Source organism: Drosophila willistoni (assembly GCF_018902025.1).
Source record: "Drosophila willistoni isolate 14030-0811.24 chromosome 2L unlocalized genomic scaffold, UCI_dwil_1.1 Seg168, whole genome shotgun sequence".
NCBI lineage: Eukaryota > Metazoa > Arthropoda > Insecta > Diptera > Drosophilidae > Drosophila > Drosophila willistoni.
Window position 1 is genome coordinate 20,257,792 of NW_025814047.1, and position 19,181 is coordinate 20,276,972.

General features: G+C 36.4%; 1 protein-coding gene across 6 annotated transcripts in view; it reads right to left on the minus strand.

Annotated features, from left to right (window-relative positions):
• LOC26530167 (sialin) overlaps positions 1-19,181 on the minus strand; it is a 141,459-nt gene that overhangs the window by 50,122 nt on the left and 72,156 nt on the right. For 4 of the 6 annotated variants that reach the window (XM_047009571.1, XM_047009573.1, XM_047009570.1 and 1 more), the window contains exon 2: positions 10,049-10,113. Coding sequence is in view for 2 of the 6 variants with exons in the window: in XM_047009569.1 (XP_046865525.1) it covers positions 10,100-10,113 (14 nt within the window). In the remaining 4 variants the exon portion in view is untranslated. The remainder of the gene's footprint in view (positions 1-10,048; positions 10,114-19,181) is intronic. The other 2 variants (XM_047009569.1, XM_047009574.1) reach the window with 1 other exon arrangement.

The window sequence follows — 19,181 nt, forward strand, 5'->3', positions numbered from 1 at the left end:
TGTGAATCACTTTCGAACTACGATGTAGTCCAAAACCTAAAAGACAATAGAAAAGAGTCTGTAATTAGTATATTAAAGAAAAATTTTCCAATTCTGTTTAAAAAGCAACTTGAAGAAATATGCACCGAGTACAGTGATGTGTTCGGGACTTGAGACCGAACCAATCACAACAAATAATTTTTATAAGCAAAAATTGAGACTTAATGATGATGAGCCAGTATATGAAAAAAATTATCGATGTCCGCATAGCCAAATAGAAGAAATCCAGCGTCAAGTTGGAAAGTTAATTGAACAAAATATTGTTGAACCGTCTGTATCACCATATAATAGCCCACTTTTATTAGTTCCGAAGAAAGCTCTTCCGGGCTCTAAGGAGAAAAAATGGCGATTAGTAATTGACTATCGCCAAATAAATGAAAAATTGCTGTCAGATAAATTCCCACTCCCCAGAATTGATGATATTCTTGATCAATTGGGTCGAGCTAAATATTTTTCATGCCTTGACTTAATGTCAGGTTTCCATCAAATTGAACTTGAGGAAAACTCAAGAAATATTACGTCTTTTTCAACGAGCAATGGTTCATATCGCTTCACGCGATTACCATTTGGTTTAATAATACCGCCTAATTCATTTCAGAGAATGATGACAATAGCATTCTCAGCCAAGCTTTCCTTTATATGGATGATTTAATCGTTATTGGTTGTTCTGAAAAATATATGATTAAAAATTTAACAGATGTTTTCAAACTCTGTAGAAAAAACAATCTCAAATTACATCCAGAAAAATATTCATTTTTTATGCACGAAGTGACATTTATAGGTCACAGGTGCACAGATAAAGTAATCTTACCAGATGACAAAAAATTTGACGTCATCAATAATTACCCAGTCCCTACGGACGCAGACAGCGCTAGAAGATTCGTTGCATTTTGCAATTACTATAGAAGTTTTACAAAAAACTTCGCCGAATATTCACGGCACATAACGAGATAATGTAAACAGAATGTCCCACTTGAATGGACAACAGAGTGTGAAAAAGCATTCCAATATTTAAAAAAGAAACTTGTTGAACCAAATTTATTACAGTACCCAGATTTTAGCAAAGAATTTTGCATAATCACGGATGCAAGCAAACACGCATGTGGAGCAGTTTTAACTCAAAATTATAATGGACTCCAACTCCCAGTTGCATATGATTCACGAGAATTCACTAAAAGTGAAAGCAATAAGACTACTACAGAACAAGAATTAGCAGCAATACATTGGGCAATAACACATTTTCGACCATATATTTATGGCAAACACTTTACCGTTAAAACTGATCACAGACCTTTAACATATTTATTTTCTATGGTTAATCCTAGTTCTAGTTCTAATTAGAAGAGTATGATTTTACGGTGGAGTATCTGAGAGGTAAAGATAACTTTGTGGCAGACGCCCTATTAAGGATAACAATATCCGATCTAATTGACATTAACCTAAAAGTCCTGAAAGTCACTACCAGGCAGCAAAGTAGACAAAACAATTTCTGCGCAGAAAATAAACAAGAACTATTGCCAAGGCAAAGTCTTGAAAAAGCTTCCAAAAGCCCAAAAAGTAGTGACCTTGCGAATAACTGATTCCTCGACCACATTTAAACATGGCAGGAAAGTTATAGCAAGAATTGACATTTGCGATATGTATACCAATGGAATTTTCGACTTAGGTCAGTTTTTTCAAAGGCTCGAAAAAGAAACCGGTATACTTAGTATCAGCAAAGTCAAAGTGGCACCGAGCGAAAACATCTTTGAAACTATTTCAATAGAATCTTTCAAAAATATGGGCAATAAAATTTTACAATTTTTAAGAGTAGCGCTACTCAAGCCGGTGACCTTATTATCAAATAATGATAAAGAAAAAGAAGCCATACAGTTTACGTTCCACGACGACCCTATACAATGAATCCATACTGGAATATTAAGAACTATGGCCAAAATAAAAAGGCATTACTATTGGAAGAATACGACAGATATATCTCAATATATAAAAAATTGTAATAAGTGTCAAAAAGCAAAAATAACCAAACATGCAAAAACTTCATTGACTATAACTGAAACGCCACAACTGGCTTTCGACAGGGTAATTGGGGATACGATCGGTCCACTTCCAAAGTTAGAACAAGGAAATGAAAACAAAGTAACTTGTAATAATACCAATAAAAGACAAAAATGCAAAAACAGTAGCAAAAGCTATATTTAAAGATTTTATTCTGCCGTACGGTCCAATGAAGACGTTCATTACGGACATTGGAACAGAATATATATTCAACAATTGAAGATTTATGCAAAAATCTGCAAATTAAAAACATTACTTCTACTGCACAACATCAACGTTCGTTCGATTTAAATTTCAATAGGTCGTAATCTCTAACAAGATATTATTAATTAATAATATAATTAAAGTGTGCCAAATTTGATTGCATTGATTTGATAAGGTAGAAAATTATAGGAGTTCACATTTATACATTTATACATTCACATTTACACATTTATGCATTTATGCATTTATGCATTTATACATTTATACATTTATACATTTATATATTTTTACATTTATACATTTATACATTTATACATTTATACATTTATACATTTATACATTTATACATTTATACATTTATACATTTATACATTTATACATTTATACATTTATACATTTTTTTTTTTTTTTTACATTTATACATTTATTTATACATTTATACATTTATACATTTATACATTTATACATTTATACATTTATACATTTATACATTTATACATTTATACATTTATACATTTATACATTTATACATTTATACATTTATACATTTATACATTTATACATTTATACATTTATACATTTATACATTTATACATTTATACATTTATACATTTATACATTTTATTTATCATTTATACATTTATACATTTATACATTTATACATTTATTTTACATTTATACATTTATACATTTATACATTTATTATACATTTATACATTTATACATTTATACATTTATACATTTATACATTTATACATTTATACATTTATACATTTATACATTTATACATTTATACATTTATACATTTATACATTTATACATTTATACATTTATACATTTATTTTACATTTATACATTTATACATTTATACATTTATACATTTATACATTTATACATTTATACATTTATACATTTATACATTTATACATTTTATTTTACATTTATACATTTATACATTTATACATTTATACATTTATACATTTATACATTTTTTTATACATTTATACATTTATACATTTATACATTTATACATTTATACATTTATACATTTATACATTTATACATTTATACATTTATACATTTATACATTTATACATTTATACATTTATACATTTATACATTTATACATTTATACATTTATACATTTATACATTTATACATTTATACATTTATACATTTATACATTTATACATTTATACATTTATACATTTATACATTTATACATTTATACATTTATACTTTATTTTTTTTTTTTTTTTTTTATACATTTATACATTTATACATTTATACATTTATACATTTATACATTTATTTTTATTTTATTTATACATTTATACATTTATACATTTATACATTTATACATTTATACATTTATACATTTATACATTTATACATTTTATACATTTATACATTTATACATTTATACATTTATACATTTATACATTTATACATTTATACATTTATACATTTATACATTTATACATTTATACATTTATACATTTATACATTTATACATTTATACATTTATACATTTATACATTTATACATTTATACATTTATACATTATACATTTATACATTTATACATTTATACATTTATACATTTATACATTTATACATTTATACATTTATACATTTATACATTTATACATTTATACATTTATACATTTATACATTTATACATTTATACATTTATACATTTATACATTTATACATTTATACATTTATACATTTATACATTTATACATTTATACATTTATACATTTATACATTTATACAGTGCCGGCGTCACTGGCAGCGCAGCTTCGCGGTCTTAGCTATACTTGACCATTGTTAGAGAATTAAGAATCATTCAATAAATGAAAGTGAAAACACTAAAGAAATTGTTCTCTTCATTACTGGGTCCAAAAGGTGCCAGATTGGAAGACACCTACCAAAGAGCTCCTAGTAGGTGATCGTTCAACTCTACAATTTATACCAAAAATCCATTAATACAAAGAGCTCAACTTGTTACACTTTGTTGCAAGTATAAACAATTAAATATGTACGCAATAAAATATGCACTTGAATATGTTCATGTATATACAGTTGCGAACTTAAAAATAGCACCACTTGCTGAGGTTATGTGTTCAAGGGATTCTTGCCTTCAATTTAAGGCTCAAGGAACATGTGAATACGTTTTTGAATGTTTCAATATTTACTACTAATGGAAGCAAAAAAACTAAAAAACGAAACTAAAAATAGCACCACTTGCAGTATTTGAAAAAATTCCGTCATATTTCGCAGAATTGCATTGTAAAAAACACATGATTAACAGTCCGTGGGTCGAAGTCAACTAGCACTAAAAAAAATCCAAAACTTTAAAATATAATAGGTCGGGGAAAACACTGATCTGTGGAAAAGCGAAAACTCATCTAAAACCACATTTTTGAGGGATAATCGTATCGCTAAGTTTGAAAATTGGTTGGTAGTTCCAAGAAAATGATTCAAAATGCGATCAATTTCAAACAGACGTCTGAAACTCGCATACGAAAGCGAAAACTGTAGGAGTAAGAAGTCGGATGCTTAATCCGAGAGAACAATAGGGATCTTTTTAAGGCTAAATGATCTGGAAAAGGACTTGAACATCTCGACTAGCGACGAAATAGTTCGCAAGTACCTTCGGAAGAGCAAATTATATGACTAAACCCCCAGAAAGCTTCCACTTTTAAACGCGGGACATATTGCCTTAAGTTTGCCAAAAATCATTAGAATTGGCCTGTCCAAAAGTAGAGGATCGTGCTATGGACTGATGAAAGTAAAGTTGTCATGTATGATGGAAATGGCTCTAGAGCAGAGCCCGGCACTCATATCCCCCGGGAGACGAACACGTTCGGCACCTCGTATGCGTGTAACCGAACGGCTGCCGAAGTCCTCACACAAAATTATCATGAGCAAGAGGGTGGGTTTTAGTTCCCCTCAGCATTTCGACGAAAGCAGATCTATGTCGCTTTATTGAGAGAACACACATGAAAAAATTGAACGCTGCTTTGTTTTCTCTATCTTTTTCTTGCATAAGATTATTTGCTGCACTCGTTTTCTGGATTTGAGGCAGAATTTGATGAAGTTTAATTTTGCGCAGTGTAAAGCAACATACGCACACAATCAAGTGCTTACATACAACTAAATATTTTTAGCGCTCTCTTTGTGCCGGGCCCTGCTCTAGAGCAAGTGTGGCCTCGGAAATTTAACTTTTTAACGGCTCTTTACCGGCAGAGGCTGGGCAGAGAAAAAGGTCACTTTTGCGAGTCGACGCACACAAAAATTTGTGTGCTCGACTTTTATGACGGGTCATAAAACGACCTTTTTTGGGTTGATCGAGCGATCGTCGACGAACTTGTAGGCAGAGGGATGGACAAGTCCCGAATTTTGCGGGGAGGGGGAAAAAGGTCGCGATCTCGAGCTCGCAGCTTGTCGGCAGAGGGAGTGAGGGACAAGTAAAAAATAAGGGTTGTTATTGATGCTCGAGATGGTGTTCCTTTTTCCCCCACCCCGCAAAATTCGGGACTTGTCCGTCCCTCTATCGACAAGTTGCGAGCTAGAGATCGCGACCTTTTCCCCCCTCCCCGCAAAATTCGGGACTTGTCCATCCCTCTGCCCAGGGGCACACAAATTTTTGTGTGCGTCGACTCGCAAAAGTGACCCTTTTCTCTGCCCAGCCTCTGCCGGTAAAGAGCCACGGGAGCCAAAAGAGCCACTACGTGGCCATCCTTGCTCTAGAGTATACGTCTGGGGTCCACATAACTCCAAATGCACCCTGAAGACTGTTAAACATGGGGAATCCAGTGTCATGATATGGGCCTGTTTTTATTATTAAGGTGTCGGTCTAATATAGTGCTTAAAGTCGTCTATGGATCAGCATGTTTATGTAATTACCTTGGAGACGGTGATTCTACCATAGGCTGAGGATAATATGCCACTTATACGGGTCTTTCAACAGGACAACGACCCAAAGCACAGCAGTAAGAAAGCCAGGCAGTGGTTCTCAGAGATTTTTCAAAATGTAATAGAGTGTTCGGCACGGTCACCAGGCCTAACCCCTATTAAAAATCTGTTGTCCGACATTATAAAAGCAGTTGCTGTTGCAAAAACAAAAAAAATAAGACGTTTTGGGAGGAGTCCTGGAAGAAAATACCGGTCAAACGCTGCCAAGGCCTGGTTAACTCAATGCTAAGACGTTGTGTAGCGGATTTTGACACTAAGGGCAACGGAACGTGTTGAGTTTTTAATTTATTAATATTTTTAATCATAACATATTAATGAATTTTCTTTTTTTCTTTTTTTTTTTTTATTTTAACTAAATATTTAAAAAGTGGTGCTATTTTTAGTTTCGGGTATTTTTTGAGTATTTGAAAAAAAGCACTTTGATGCAATCGCTCCAAACTATGTATATGGAAACAAAGGTTAAGCAAAAGAATAATTATTGAATAAAAATCAATCTTAAAACTGCAATCAAACGACACTGACGTATCCGTGTCAACACTATTTAATTTAACTAGAACCCGGTCATTACACCAGCAACAGATACAGAAAATAAGCCAATAAAGCCAAATAGTACGTACTCAAATACAAGCATTAAGAGTTCTTATTGGACTGGAGCACAAAAATATTGTTGTGTCGAACCCAGCGCTGAAAAGATAATCATCATATCTCGAAGGAAAATGACAGATGACATTTAGATGAAGTGAAAGTTTGTAAAAGGCAGGAAAATGGGAAGCGGATGGATATATCACATGGGGAAGGAGGACCTGCTGCGAAATGACAGTCACCGTGGAGGAAATAAGAATGCAGCTAGGCGAATGGACAGACAATAACGAGGAAGACTCGGAATGGAAGGACGAAAATAACAAATTGGCGACAAGATTAACGAAAGTCATAACACCAAGAACAGGAGCAAGCACATCAAAGACAAGCAAGGTCCTAACAAACGAGGTGTTCGGGTCATTCCAGAAAATAAACATCGCCACATCAGCAATTTTTTTGTTTGCTCCACCCAGATGGGAAAGCGAAGCAACGACGCCAAAAGGAAGGAAACTGAACTAAGACGACAAACAATGGAGCCCAAGAAACAGCCAACAGGAATATCGAGTTTGTATAAATTTGTTACCGAAAAGATACTTTAGTAAGCTAGCTGACCAAGTCAAAGAAAAGCAGCAAAATAAGTATGAACATTTCAAGGACTACATGGTGGACATGCAGGATTCCAGAGTTAGTACAATTTGAGTTCATCATGGAAAACTGCACGCCAGACCCCGAATGATCTATTGCAGCTAAGCTAGCTGATGAACATGAAATGCTAGAGAAGAAAAGATCCCACTTCCACCGCAAGAGCTACAATCAAAGCGCCACAATACCATTCTTACAAGTCATTGCCGATATTGAAATGGAGGAGCTTACGGATAAAATGTAAAAAAACCAGAGGGCCGAGGCTAACTTCGACCGCGTCAAAGTTTGTATACCCTTGCAATTTTTATGGTAACTCTTTCCTTACCTATAGCCATCAAAGTGAAAAAACGTTCAAGCTAAAAAGGCTAATGTTTGCAAAAGAACGGCCTACAATCTTAGCATAGGAAAAAACTAAGATATTTATCAAAGTCACTGTTTTCCACCGATCGTTCCTATGGGAGCTATATGATATAGTAACCCGATCTTTATCAAATTCGGCACAGTCATTAACAGATATATTAAACTAACAAATGTTTAATTTGAAAGCAATCGCGTCAAAAGTAACGATGTTATTGACAAAAGTTACTGTTTTCGAAAGATCGTTCCTATGGGAGCTATATGATATAGACACCCGATCTTGATCAAATTCGGCGCAGTCGTTTATATGTGTAATTAACTCACTAATACTAAATTTCATGACAATAGCTCAGAAAATAACGAAGTTATTAAGAAAAGTCACAGTTCGTGACTTTGGCTTTTGTATGGGAGCTATATGATATAGTGATCCGATCCGGCTATAAATGAACTCTTAGACTCTAGGCGACAATTGTTCTTAATGAAGTAAGTAAGTCATCTCGCCGACTTAGGTATACCATACACCAGTAAAGCAAATATTTCAACTTTATTAAACAAATGCATTTTCACGTGCTTCTTACAAGCATATCTTAGTATCTCGCTCCCTCAATCATACGAGCCCCCTAGCGCCCCCACCAGCCAACGGCCAACTCCCGCCTTATGGAAAAACGTTTATATGCATAACTCGACTGTTTTTTGTCAGATTTTGATCAAGTTTGGTATTTTGCTAGATATTAGTATTAAATTTAAGTGTGCCAAATTTGATTGCATAAGGTAAAAAAAATACGGGAGATAATCAAGTTTTTCAAATTACAGGGGCGGAAAAGGGCGTGGCAAAATTTTTATACATACAAAATGTGTGCATTTACTAAGCGAATATACATACCAAATATGGTGTCTCTAGCTAGAATAGTTTTTGAGATAAACGCTTTTTTTAAATTGCGGGGGCGGAAAGGGGCGTGGCAAAAATTTGAAATAAACTTGATCACTCTACATACTACACGAGTCTACATACCAAATTTGGTGGCTCTAGCTCTTACAGTCTCCGAGATCTAGGTGTTCATACGGACAGACGGACAGACGGACGGACGGACAGACGGATAGACGGACGGACAGACGGACATGGCTAGATCGACTCGGTTGTTGATCCTGATCAAGAATATATATACTTTGTGGGGTCGGAGATGCTTCTTTCTGCCTGTTACATACATTTTGGCGACTTTAATATACCATTTCACCCTATGGGTGTATGGTATAAAAATACTATTCTAATGATCCACGTTTCGGGGTTTGAAAATTGTTTATATTTCATGCTCAGCGTTCGCTACTTGATACCGCGCCGCTGTTGTAATCTTAAGTGTTTTCCACATTTGTATATTTCGTGGTGCATCTGATTTGGTGAAGCCATTTCAGATGAACACGATGTTTAATCTTAAGCACACAATGTAACTAGAACAAGACGGAAAAATACCCTGCCTAGACTCCATAGTAATTAGAACGACAAAACAATATCTTCAGAACGCATTATTTATTTTAATGCGAGACACCATAGGACCATAGGTTTTAAAATACAGCAAAAGGTTGTATAAATCGGATTCTGGATAAAACCAACGTCATTTACAAAATCCCATGTAATGGAGAAGACAAAAATAAGTTTGTAAGATATGTAATCTACATATATATGCTTATTTGCTTTTTGTGATTTATGTTGTTGATTCAATTGTGAAAGAAATTCTTTTTTGTATAATAATTGCCCTGAAGACGGTTGCCGAAGTGCAAATATTTCGGAAAAAACAACTAAAACAATATATCGACTTTTTCTTAAAAGCCATCTTAAACGTATTTTAAGGAAGAAGGTAGAAAAAAAGAAAACTACACAAGCTTTCTCATAGACTTTTTTCATTTTGTATTTTAATTATTTTGGTACTTTTATAAAATCAATAGAGAGAATTCAATTTAATTTTTTAAATCTCGTCCAATGTCGGAAAAGGTCTAAAAAGGCCCAGGCCTACAAAGTAGATCCAACCACTTAACCCACTTTTTCATAGCACATTATATATAAGTTTATGACTGGTTTGCAACTGGATTAGTTAGTAGCGATTTTTAATTGGTGATCCTGATGGTGATGTTTTAAAACACACTGACCATATGCAGTTAAAAAACACACATTGTATAAGTTATATTATACTCACTGGAATGTTGATAATTTAGTTTCTTAAATTTTTATGGAAATTTTTTCTCACGTCTTATGGAAAATCTGAAATTGCAACGAAATTTACTTTGAGTTAATTGTATGCCGATTTATTTTGTCTATAACAAACGATGAAGACGTGTACTAGCAGTAGCAGATACAGTTCATTAAAAGTAAAAATAAAATTAAGTTTGTGATGAGATATTGTGGGACTGGGGAATTGATTACAGAGTAAACACAGTCCTGGTTATAGTTTTATGGTTTTTTTTATTTAATAATATGAAATGATGTGATAAGTATTAATTTTAATATTATAGTAGATTTGAACTAATGTTTAATGTCTTTCGTGGTTTTGTTAACTCCTTTGTCGTCTTAGATTCGTCTTATTCTTACGGTTATTTGTCTTAAAACTCCGTCTTTTTGTGTGTCGTCTCACAGTTTGTCTTTTTCTTACTCCGTCTGGCCGGCTTGCCAGATTGTCTTGTTTTATTGAGTCTAGGTTCTGACTGAACTAGGGCTGGCTCATCAGGATTGCCAGAGAGGGAGAGTGTCAGTACATACATACATACAGTGCCGGTGAAAATAATAGCACCAAAACAAGCAGCTCACTTTATTTTACAGTAAAACTTGACTAAAAGAATTTTGGTTTGAAGTTTCTTTTCTCTTGCCTTACTGACAGTCTCTCTGATTTGGGAGAGCAAAAAAGAGAACAAAAATGATAATGGTTCTTCTCAGAAGCGAAATCGAAAGGAGAATGCAAAATAGCGCGGTGAAAAAAATAGCACTAAGCACATGTCGTCATAGAAAAAAAGCATTTGCACGAAAATTATCATTGGGAAACCCTCGTGTTTATTAGAAAAAGTTATTTTTCAAAGGAAAACGTAGTTTAAAAACAAAATTATTGTCAATTTTTTGAATATGGGTCGCGGAAACCATTGCAGTGACGAAAAAAGGAAACTTATCAAAAAAATGCTAAAAGAAGGCAAAACATTCGCCGAAATAGGTCCTATACTGGGCTGTTCCAACAAAATGATCAGGAACGCCAAGAAATATGTCCCAAAAGCCGCGTCTCGTGGGCGAAAATACGCAATGTCGGATATGGAGTAGGGCCGATTCATTGGATTAAGACGATCATGGATCAGCACGTCTACGTTGAAATCCTGTAAAATATAATGCTACCACATGCAGAGGATGAAATGCCATTAGTTTGGGTCTTACAGCAGGACAATGACCCCAAGCACACGAGCAAGAAAGCGTAAAAGTGGTTTGCAGACAACACCATCAACGTCATGGAATGGCCTCCATAGTCCCCGGGTCTCAATCCAATTGAGAAATTGTGGACTGATGTTAAAAAGGCAGTTCACACCTGCAAGCCAACATCAAATGAAGCACTTTGGATGGTTGTGAAAGAAAGTTGGGAAAGGATTCCTATTTCTAGATGCCAGGATTTAGTGGATTCCATGCCAAAGCGCTGTGCGGCCGTAATAGCCAATAAAGGATACTCAACCAAGTATTAACACACTAGTTAAATATCATAGTTTTGAATTACAAGTATTTTTGTTTTACATTTTTAAGTTAATCTTTTGTTTTCGCCATTGTGACTGAATACTGCTATTTTTGTTACCGCCTTATTTTGACCTAACCAATATGATAAGTGAATATATTTTGAAATACTCCAGAAATATGGAGTCATTATACCCTTGCAAAAAGGGTATATTAATTTTGGTCAAAAGTGTGCAACGCATAGAAGGAAGCATCTCCGACCATATAAAGTATATATATTCTTGATCAGCACGACGAGACGAGTTCAAATAGCCATGTCCGTCCGTCCGTCCGTCCGTCCGTCTGGATCAACGCAAACTCCTCCTAGACCGTTGGAGCTACAGAGCTGAAATTTTGCATGTAGGCTTGTATATACTGCAGGCGTTGTATATCTTGGATTCAGCCGGATCGGACCACTATATCATATAGCTCCCATACAAACAGCAAAGTCACGAACAGTGACTTTTCTTAATAACTTCGTTATTTTCTGAGCTATTGTCGTGAAATTTAATATTGGTATTGGTGACTTCGTCACTTTGACGCGATTGCTTTCAAATTAAACATTTGTTAGTTAAATTTTCAATTCAACTGCCGCCGTGTGCAGACGTGTTTTTTAATGCACTCCGCAAAAATTGAGTGTAAAAAAAAAAAAAAAGTCTGCGTTTGCAAAAAGTTGTGTAGGGCTCTCAGTCGCCTCAGAGACGCCTATTTACAATCATATTGCTATTAGATTGCTCTAATAGCAATAAATACTAAGTTGCAACAACAAAGTGCGTAATTTTTACAAAAGCCATGTCCACCAATTCGGGCCCAAGCTCTCTCGATCCCCACCAACAACAGCTACAAGAACTAATTGTACAACAACAACGTGAGCGTCGACTCTCGGTCCAACGCAACAACGCGTACTTTTCGGTGGTGTCGCCGTCCCCACCGAATGCTAACGTAAGCAATAACACCGAAAGTGCCAGCCACTCAGCAATTAACAGCAACTTACCGTGGAGAGAGCAGTGTGCTTCTCCATCAATATCGATAACTGGGTCACCGATTGCACCAACCAGCACCGTCAGCTCGTTGACAGCGACAGCAACTACTGCAACGTCTGCCGAAGTATTGACCTGCCTCAAGCCGTCAACGACAAGTCGCCCAGAGTCAGCCACAATAGTAAACCCAACGACTTCTGTCCAAACTGGAATGGACAGATATATTAAAATAACTAAGCGGAAGCTAAGCCCGCAAAAGAAAAAAAGTGGCAATACGCCGAAAATAACCAAACCAAATGAACGAGTAGCACCCCTTAGCGGGAATCGTTTTAAAATTCTTGCCGATCAGCAAGACGATCAAGCCGGCGCTGTAGATAAAGTTAAATCGGCTAGACCACCCCCTTTATACATCCGTGGAGCCAACTGCAGCGCCCTGATTTCGAAGCTAGTAGAAACAGTAGGGGCAAATAACTTTGTTGTAACCCCTCTCAATAGGGGTAACATTAAAGAAATTAAATGTCAAGCCCAAACTGAGGACAATTTCCGCATCATCGAAAAGTACCTCCGTAATGCTAACATCAACTTCTATACCTACCAACTAAAAAGCAGTAAAGGGCTCCAGGTTGTGTTAAAGGGGATTGAGCCATCGGTCCCTACTCAAGAAATAGCAGACGCGTTGGTCGAAAAAGGGTTTGCGGTCAAGTCCGTTGTCAACATCATCAACAGGAACAAAAGTCGCACAGCCGCTCTTTAAAATCGAGCTCCAACCAGATGCAAAGCGGTCGAAGCCAAATGAAGTGCACCCGATCTACAACCTACAGCTTCTATTGCACAGAAGAATCACCGTAGAGGAGCCCCATAAGAGACGCCAACCACCGCAGTGTAAAAACTGCCAGGAATACAACCACACCTCTAACAATTGCAATCTTAGGTCAGTGTGTGTTGGCTGCGGCGAACATCATGAAGATGGAATTTGCACCAAGGACAGAAACAACGTCGCACTAAGACTATGCAGCAACTGTGGAGGGAACCACACGGCCAACTACAGAGGATGTCCTGTCTTTAAGGATCTTAAATCACACCTAAACGGGCGGAAACCCCCAGCTGGACCAAAAATCATCTTCAACGCCTCCAAAACTACACCGGAGGTCTTCTTCGCCAAGGCTGCTAGATCATCCAACATGACTGCTACAACCAGTCCTAGTGTATCCTTCGCTAGTGTGCTCCGAACTGGACAGACGGAGCCCGCGAAAGAGACCCCGTCACTCCGCCATCTACAGAATCCGCAACCTAGCGCACCAGAGCTTGGCCAGCAAACTCCAAGTGGTCTAGAGGCCCTATTGATCTCACTCAATCAAAACATGACCACTTTTATGACGTTCATGCAAAACTGTATGCACGAACTGATGCGGAATCAAAACCTGCTTATCCAGAAGCTTATCGAGAATAAATAATGGCTTCCCTACGTCTATGTCTTTGGAATGCTAACGGCATATCCAAGCACAAAAATGAACTGCAACTATTCCTAGACTCAAGTGAAATCGACGTTTTGCTGATTTCGGAAACACATTTAACATCAAAAAATAATTTTCAAATACCAAAATATACCTTCTACGCAACAAACCATCCAGACGGAAAAGCTCATGGCGGGACCGGTATCCTAATCAAAAACCGTATAAAACACTCGTTCCTCAACAGATTTGAAACACAGCACCTACAAGCAACTGCTATAACCGTCCAAACCAGCTGCGGCAACACTACATTGGTCGCCCTGTACTGTCCACCACGCTTCTCAATCTCTGAAAAGGAATTTACCGATTTCTTTAACACACTCGGAGATCGCTTCATTGCAGCAGGGGACTATAACGCCAAACATACGCACTGGGGATCTCGCCTGGTAAATCCTAAAGGAGCAGTTGTACAACACAATAGTCAACCCTCTCAACAAGATGGATTGCGTTTCACCGGTTAGGCCTACTTATTGGCCCACAGATCCACAGAAAGTGTCTGACTTGATTGATTTCGCAGTAACCAAGAGGATTCCACTTAATCGGATCACTGCGAATACACTGCTAGATTTAACTTTCGATCACTCTCCAGTGCTATTCACACTATTAACAAGACCTCAAGTACTTGATCGCCCTTATAGGCTCACAAACAACAAAACAAATTGGCTTAAATTTAAAATGTACATGAGTGCCCACATTGACTGTTCGCCGAAACTGGATGCTGCAGAGGACATTGATATGTGCGTCTCTGCACTTGAGTCGATGATGGGAGCTGCAGCAAGAGTATCTACTCCACATGCCTCTTCTTACACCAAACCTGTTGACAGGCCTACGAACCGGCGGATAGAACAATTAGTAACGGAAAAACGACGTCTAAGAAGAGAATGGCAGATTACTCGAGCACCAGCAGCAAAACTTCGCCTAAGGCAAGCTCATCGCAACCTCTCCAAGGCGTTAAGACAAGAGGAAAGCTGGGCTCAAAGGAAATACATAGAAAAACTCAGTCCAACCAGCACTAAACATCCTCTGTGGAAAGCCCACCCAACTTTAAGCGCTCCTACAGAGACAACTTCACCGATAAGGAGTCCAACCGGTGGATGGGCCCGCAGTGACGAAGAGAGGGCATCCGTATTTGCCACACATCTTAAAATGGTTTTCCAGCCAAATCCAACATCAAACTCATCTGTACTTCCCCCTTCGAACACATTAACGGATAGTGAGTACTCGGAACTCCAATCGGACGAGATCACTGCAGTTATTAAAAACCACATAAAGCCGAAAAAAGCCCCTGGCCATGACCTAATCACACCGAAAATGATCCTAGAACTCCCTATCATTGCAATACAATATATCTGCAAACTGTTCAACGCTATAATAAAAATTGGCTACTTCCCAAGAACATGGAAAAAGTCCACTATCATCATGATTCCTAAAGTGGGAAAGGACAAAACCCAGCCATCATCCTATAGGCCAATTAGTTTGCTGCCATGTCTTTCGAAGCTTTTTGAAAAGGTCCTGCAGATCCGACTAGACTCATTTCTGGCATCGGAGAACACAATCCCTTCACACCAGTTCGGCTTCCGCGAAAAACATGGTACAATTAAACAAGTCAATCGCATAACATCCGAAATACGAACAGCATTCGAACTAAAAGAATACTGTGCGGCTGTCTTTCTCGACGTTGCCCAGGCTTTCGATAGAGTTTGGCTGGAGGGTCTGATGTTCAAAATCCGGCAAAAACTGCCACAGTACACACACAAACTCATGGAATCTTACCTTTACAGTAGGAAATTCGCTGTAAGATGTAATGGCTCCGTCTCCGCTGATTTTGAAATCAAAGCTGGTGTACCGCAAGGCAGTGTACTCGGCCCATTGCTCTACCTGCTGTACACTGCAGACCTACCAACGAGTTTAGGACTTACAACGTCCACTTTTGCCGATGACACGGCAATCCTTAGCAGATCCAAATGCCCAATACAAGCCTCTGCAAAACTAGAGGAACACCTTAAGGTGGTAGAGGAATGGCTAGCAACCTGGCGTATCCGGGTCAACGAGCAGAAATGCAAACATGTTACATTTACGCTTAACAGAAGAAACTGTCCAGCTCTAATGCTAAACAACGTACCAGTTCCTGAAGCCGTGGATGTCACTTACCTTGGCATCCACCTAGACAGAAGACTAACTTGGCGCAAGCACATCGAAGCAAAAAAGTCACAGCTTAAACTGAAAGCGAGTAGCCTACATTGGATCATCAATGCTCGGTCCCCTCTACGTCTGGAGTATAAAGTCCTCCTATACAACTCCGTACTGAAACCCATCTGGACTTACGGAGCCGTACTATGGGGAAATGCAAGTATTCTGCGAAACTGGATGCACACCCAAATGTTCTTGCCAATTCCCTTACGCGAACTAATAATAGAACTCGTCTTAAAAGAAATGACAGACCAACCCAATAACAAGTGATTAGGGCCGCCTGTAATATCCCCAGGATTTATCTTAAGTACTAGTCTAAGAAAAATATCTCAAACTTGTTGTTAGGCTCTAATTTAAGAGTAGATTCAACAAATATATATTAAACGTTAAAAAAAAAAAATATATATATCTGTTAAAGGCTGTGCCAAATTTGATAAGGATCGGGTAACTATATCATATAGCTCCCATAGGAACAATCGGTGGAAAACAGTGACTTTGATCAATATCTTCGTTATTTCCTATGCTAAGATTGTAGGCTGTTCTTTTGCAAACATTAGCTTTTTTAGCTTGAACGTTTTTTCACTTTGATGGCTATAGGTAAGGAAAGAGTTACCATAAAAATTGCAAGGGTATACAAACTTTGACGCGGTCGAAGTTAGCCTCGGCCCTCTGGTTTTTTTACAAATATATTAATAGATTGATTAGTTGAATAAAATCATTTAAGGTTAAAAAAATCTGTTATTTTCAAAACTTTACAACTTTGAATTTCGCAACATCCTATGGTGCTATTATTTTCACCGCAGCTGTATAGTTTGGAGCGATTGCATCAAAGTGCTTGGTCAGCGTTAACACACTGGGTTGGCTCTAGCTCATGTTACGCTTGTGCATATATTGCTTATGCTTATATGTGAACATGCTTAGCTGTATATTTATGTGAATATGTTTTTTAGAAAATAACGTAATATTATGCAGTTATTTATTGATTAATTAAAATGATTATTGATAATTGAGTAAATTTATATGTATGTTAGAAAAATTTTTGTTTGTTTGTGTCTGGTCAAACAAATTTTCTTTCTCTCTTATTTCTCGAAATTGTATGAATATATTTTTGATAGTAGATGAGTCCATAAAACTTTTATATATATTTTTTTTTAATTTATATGTAGGTACTGTTTGTTTTTTATTTTTATTATTAAGTAAATTGTTATCCCTATCTTCTATTGCTTCTATTGTATACATATGCGCCTAAATACTTAGGTTCTAACTTATGGCCCGTATCATTTCTTAATAAAACATTATTTTGTAATTCTAATTCAATATTGTTTGTTTTTCTATCGTATAACTCCTTATTTGTAGCTTTATGTTGTTCCAACATAATTCTGTCTAAACTTTATTTCCTAAGAATATTAATCTAAATTGTAAATAGGATCTATTTTATCTATTTTATTCAAATATATGAACTGCTTTGGTAATCTGCCGAATACGAGTTCGTATTTATAAGTGAAATATTGAATCCAAACGTCTTAATAAGTTTTGTCCGCAGAGATATATATATGAACGAATGTGTTCGTTAAACGTTCGATGACTTCGTTCTATTGTCCCCAATGTTTGGTGTTAGAGTTAGAGTTTCTTGCGACCATAACGAGAACTTAGGCCGTGTCAAGCGCGTTGTTTGGCCACCACGCTCGAATATTATTGCACTATGATCACTGTGCGTAATATACGTCGGAGACGTCACATATAAGTGTGACTATATATTCGTTGCCATGTTTCGATTTGGGTAGTGGCTGTCCACTATCACTGTGTCGAAAACATTTACTGTTGTCTCGGTAAGGAACATTAGAGTTTTTGAATGTGTCGTTGTTTTAGACCTCTGTCATTTTTGACATCTACGTACGTATTCTTTTATATGACATGTCATATTTTTTTAGTAGTAGTGTCTTTTGATTTTCGATAGCGTTCTCCTTGCATTGGATCATCATGATATGTACATATATGTTTGTATCTTTTTTTTTCTTTTAAGGGGGGTATAGTATTTACATTTTTTTTTTTTTTTTAATTTTTTTATTTTGTTTTCGCAACGCACGACATCTTAAGAATAGTGTGTTTAATTTAATTTAATTTTAGATTGATACGAGTTAAACTTCTTCTTCTATAAGCAGTTGAACACAGGTCGGCCGACCGTTTTATATTAGATTTTTGGGTGTCCAAAACTTTAAAACGCTCTCCTGAAAAGTTGCCATTTTCAAAGTCGGTGAACACGATCCTGCAAAATCTACTGGACGCGAATCGTGGAAATTTTGCACAGTACATCTTCACTAAATTCTTGAGGTAACGCTGTTAAGTTATTATTTTTTTATTTATTATTTTAAATTTATTATTTTTACAACAACAAATAACTCGGTTTTTGAGCGAAAAACGGGGTTTTTAAAATTCAAAAAGCCTTTAGAAATCGAAAAAAAAAAATTACAAATAAAAACTCGACAGCGTTACCTGGGGTATTTTATCCTTCAACTAATGCAGTTCTGTAGTATACTTTTAGGGATTAGATTAGGCCACATACTTTTAGGGATAGATAATAAGTAATTAGAACTTAAGCATAATGTCTAGCTTTAAGTACCGTTAAGGACACTAGCCATAAGACCAATGTAAACGTTCTCCTATAAATACCAGGCTTGCGGCCCCAATAAATCACTTCAAGTCAAACCTTGCCTTCGCCTATTTCATGGCGATCCTGCCAGGAGTTCAGTTATAAGAAATTAGAACTTAAGCATAATGTCTAGCTTTAAGTACCGTTAAGGACACTAGCCATACGACCAATGTAAACGTTCTCCTATAAATACCGGGCATGCGGCCCCAATGAATCACTTCAAGTCAAACCTTGCCTTCGCCTATTTGGCGATCCTGCCTA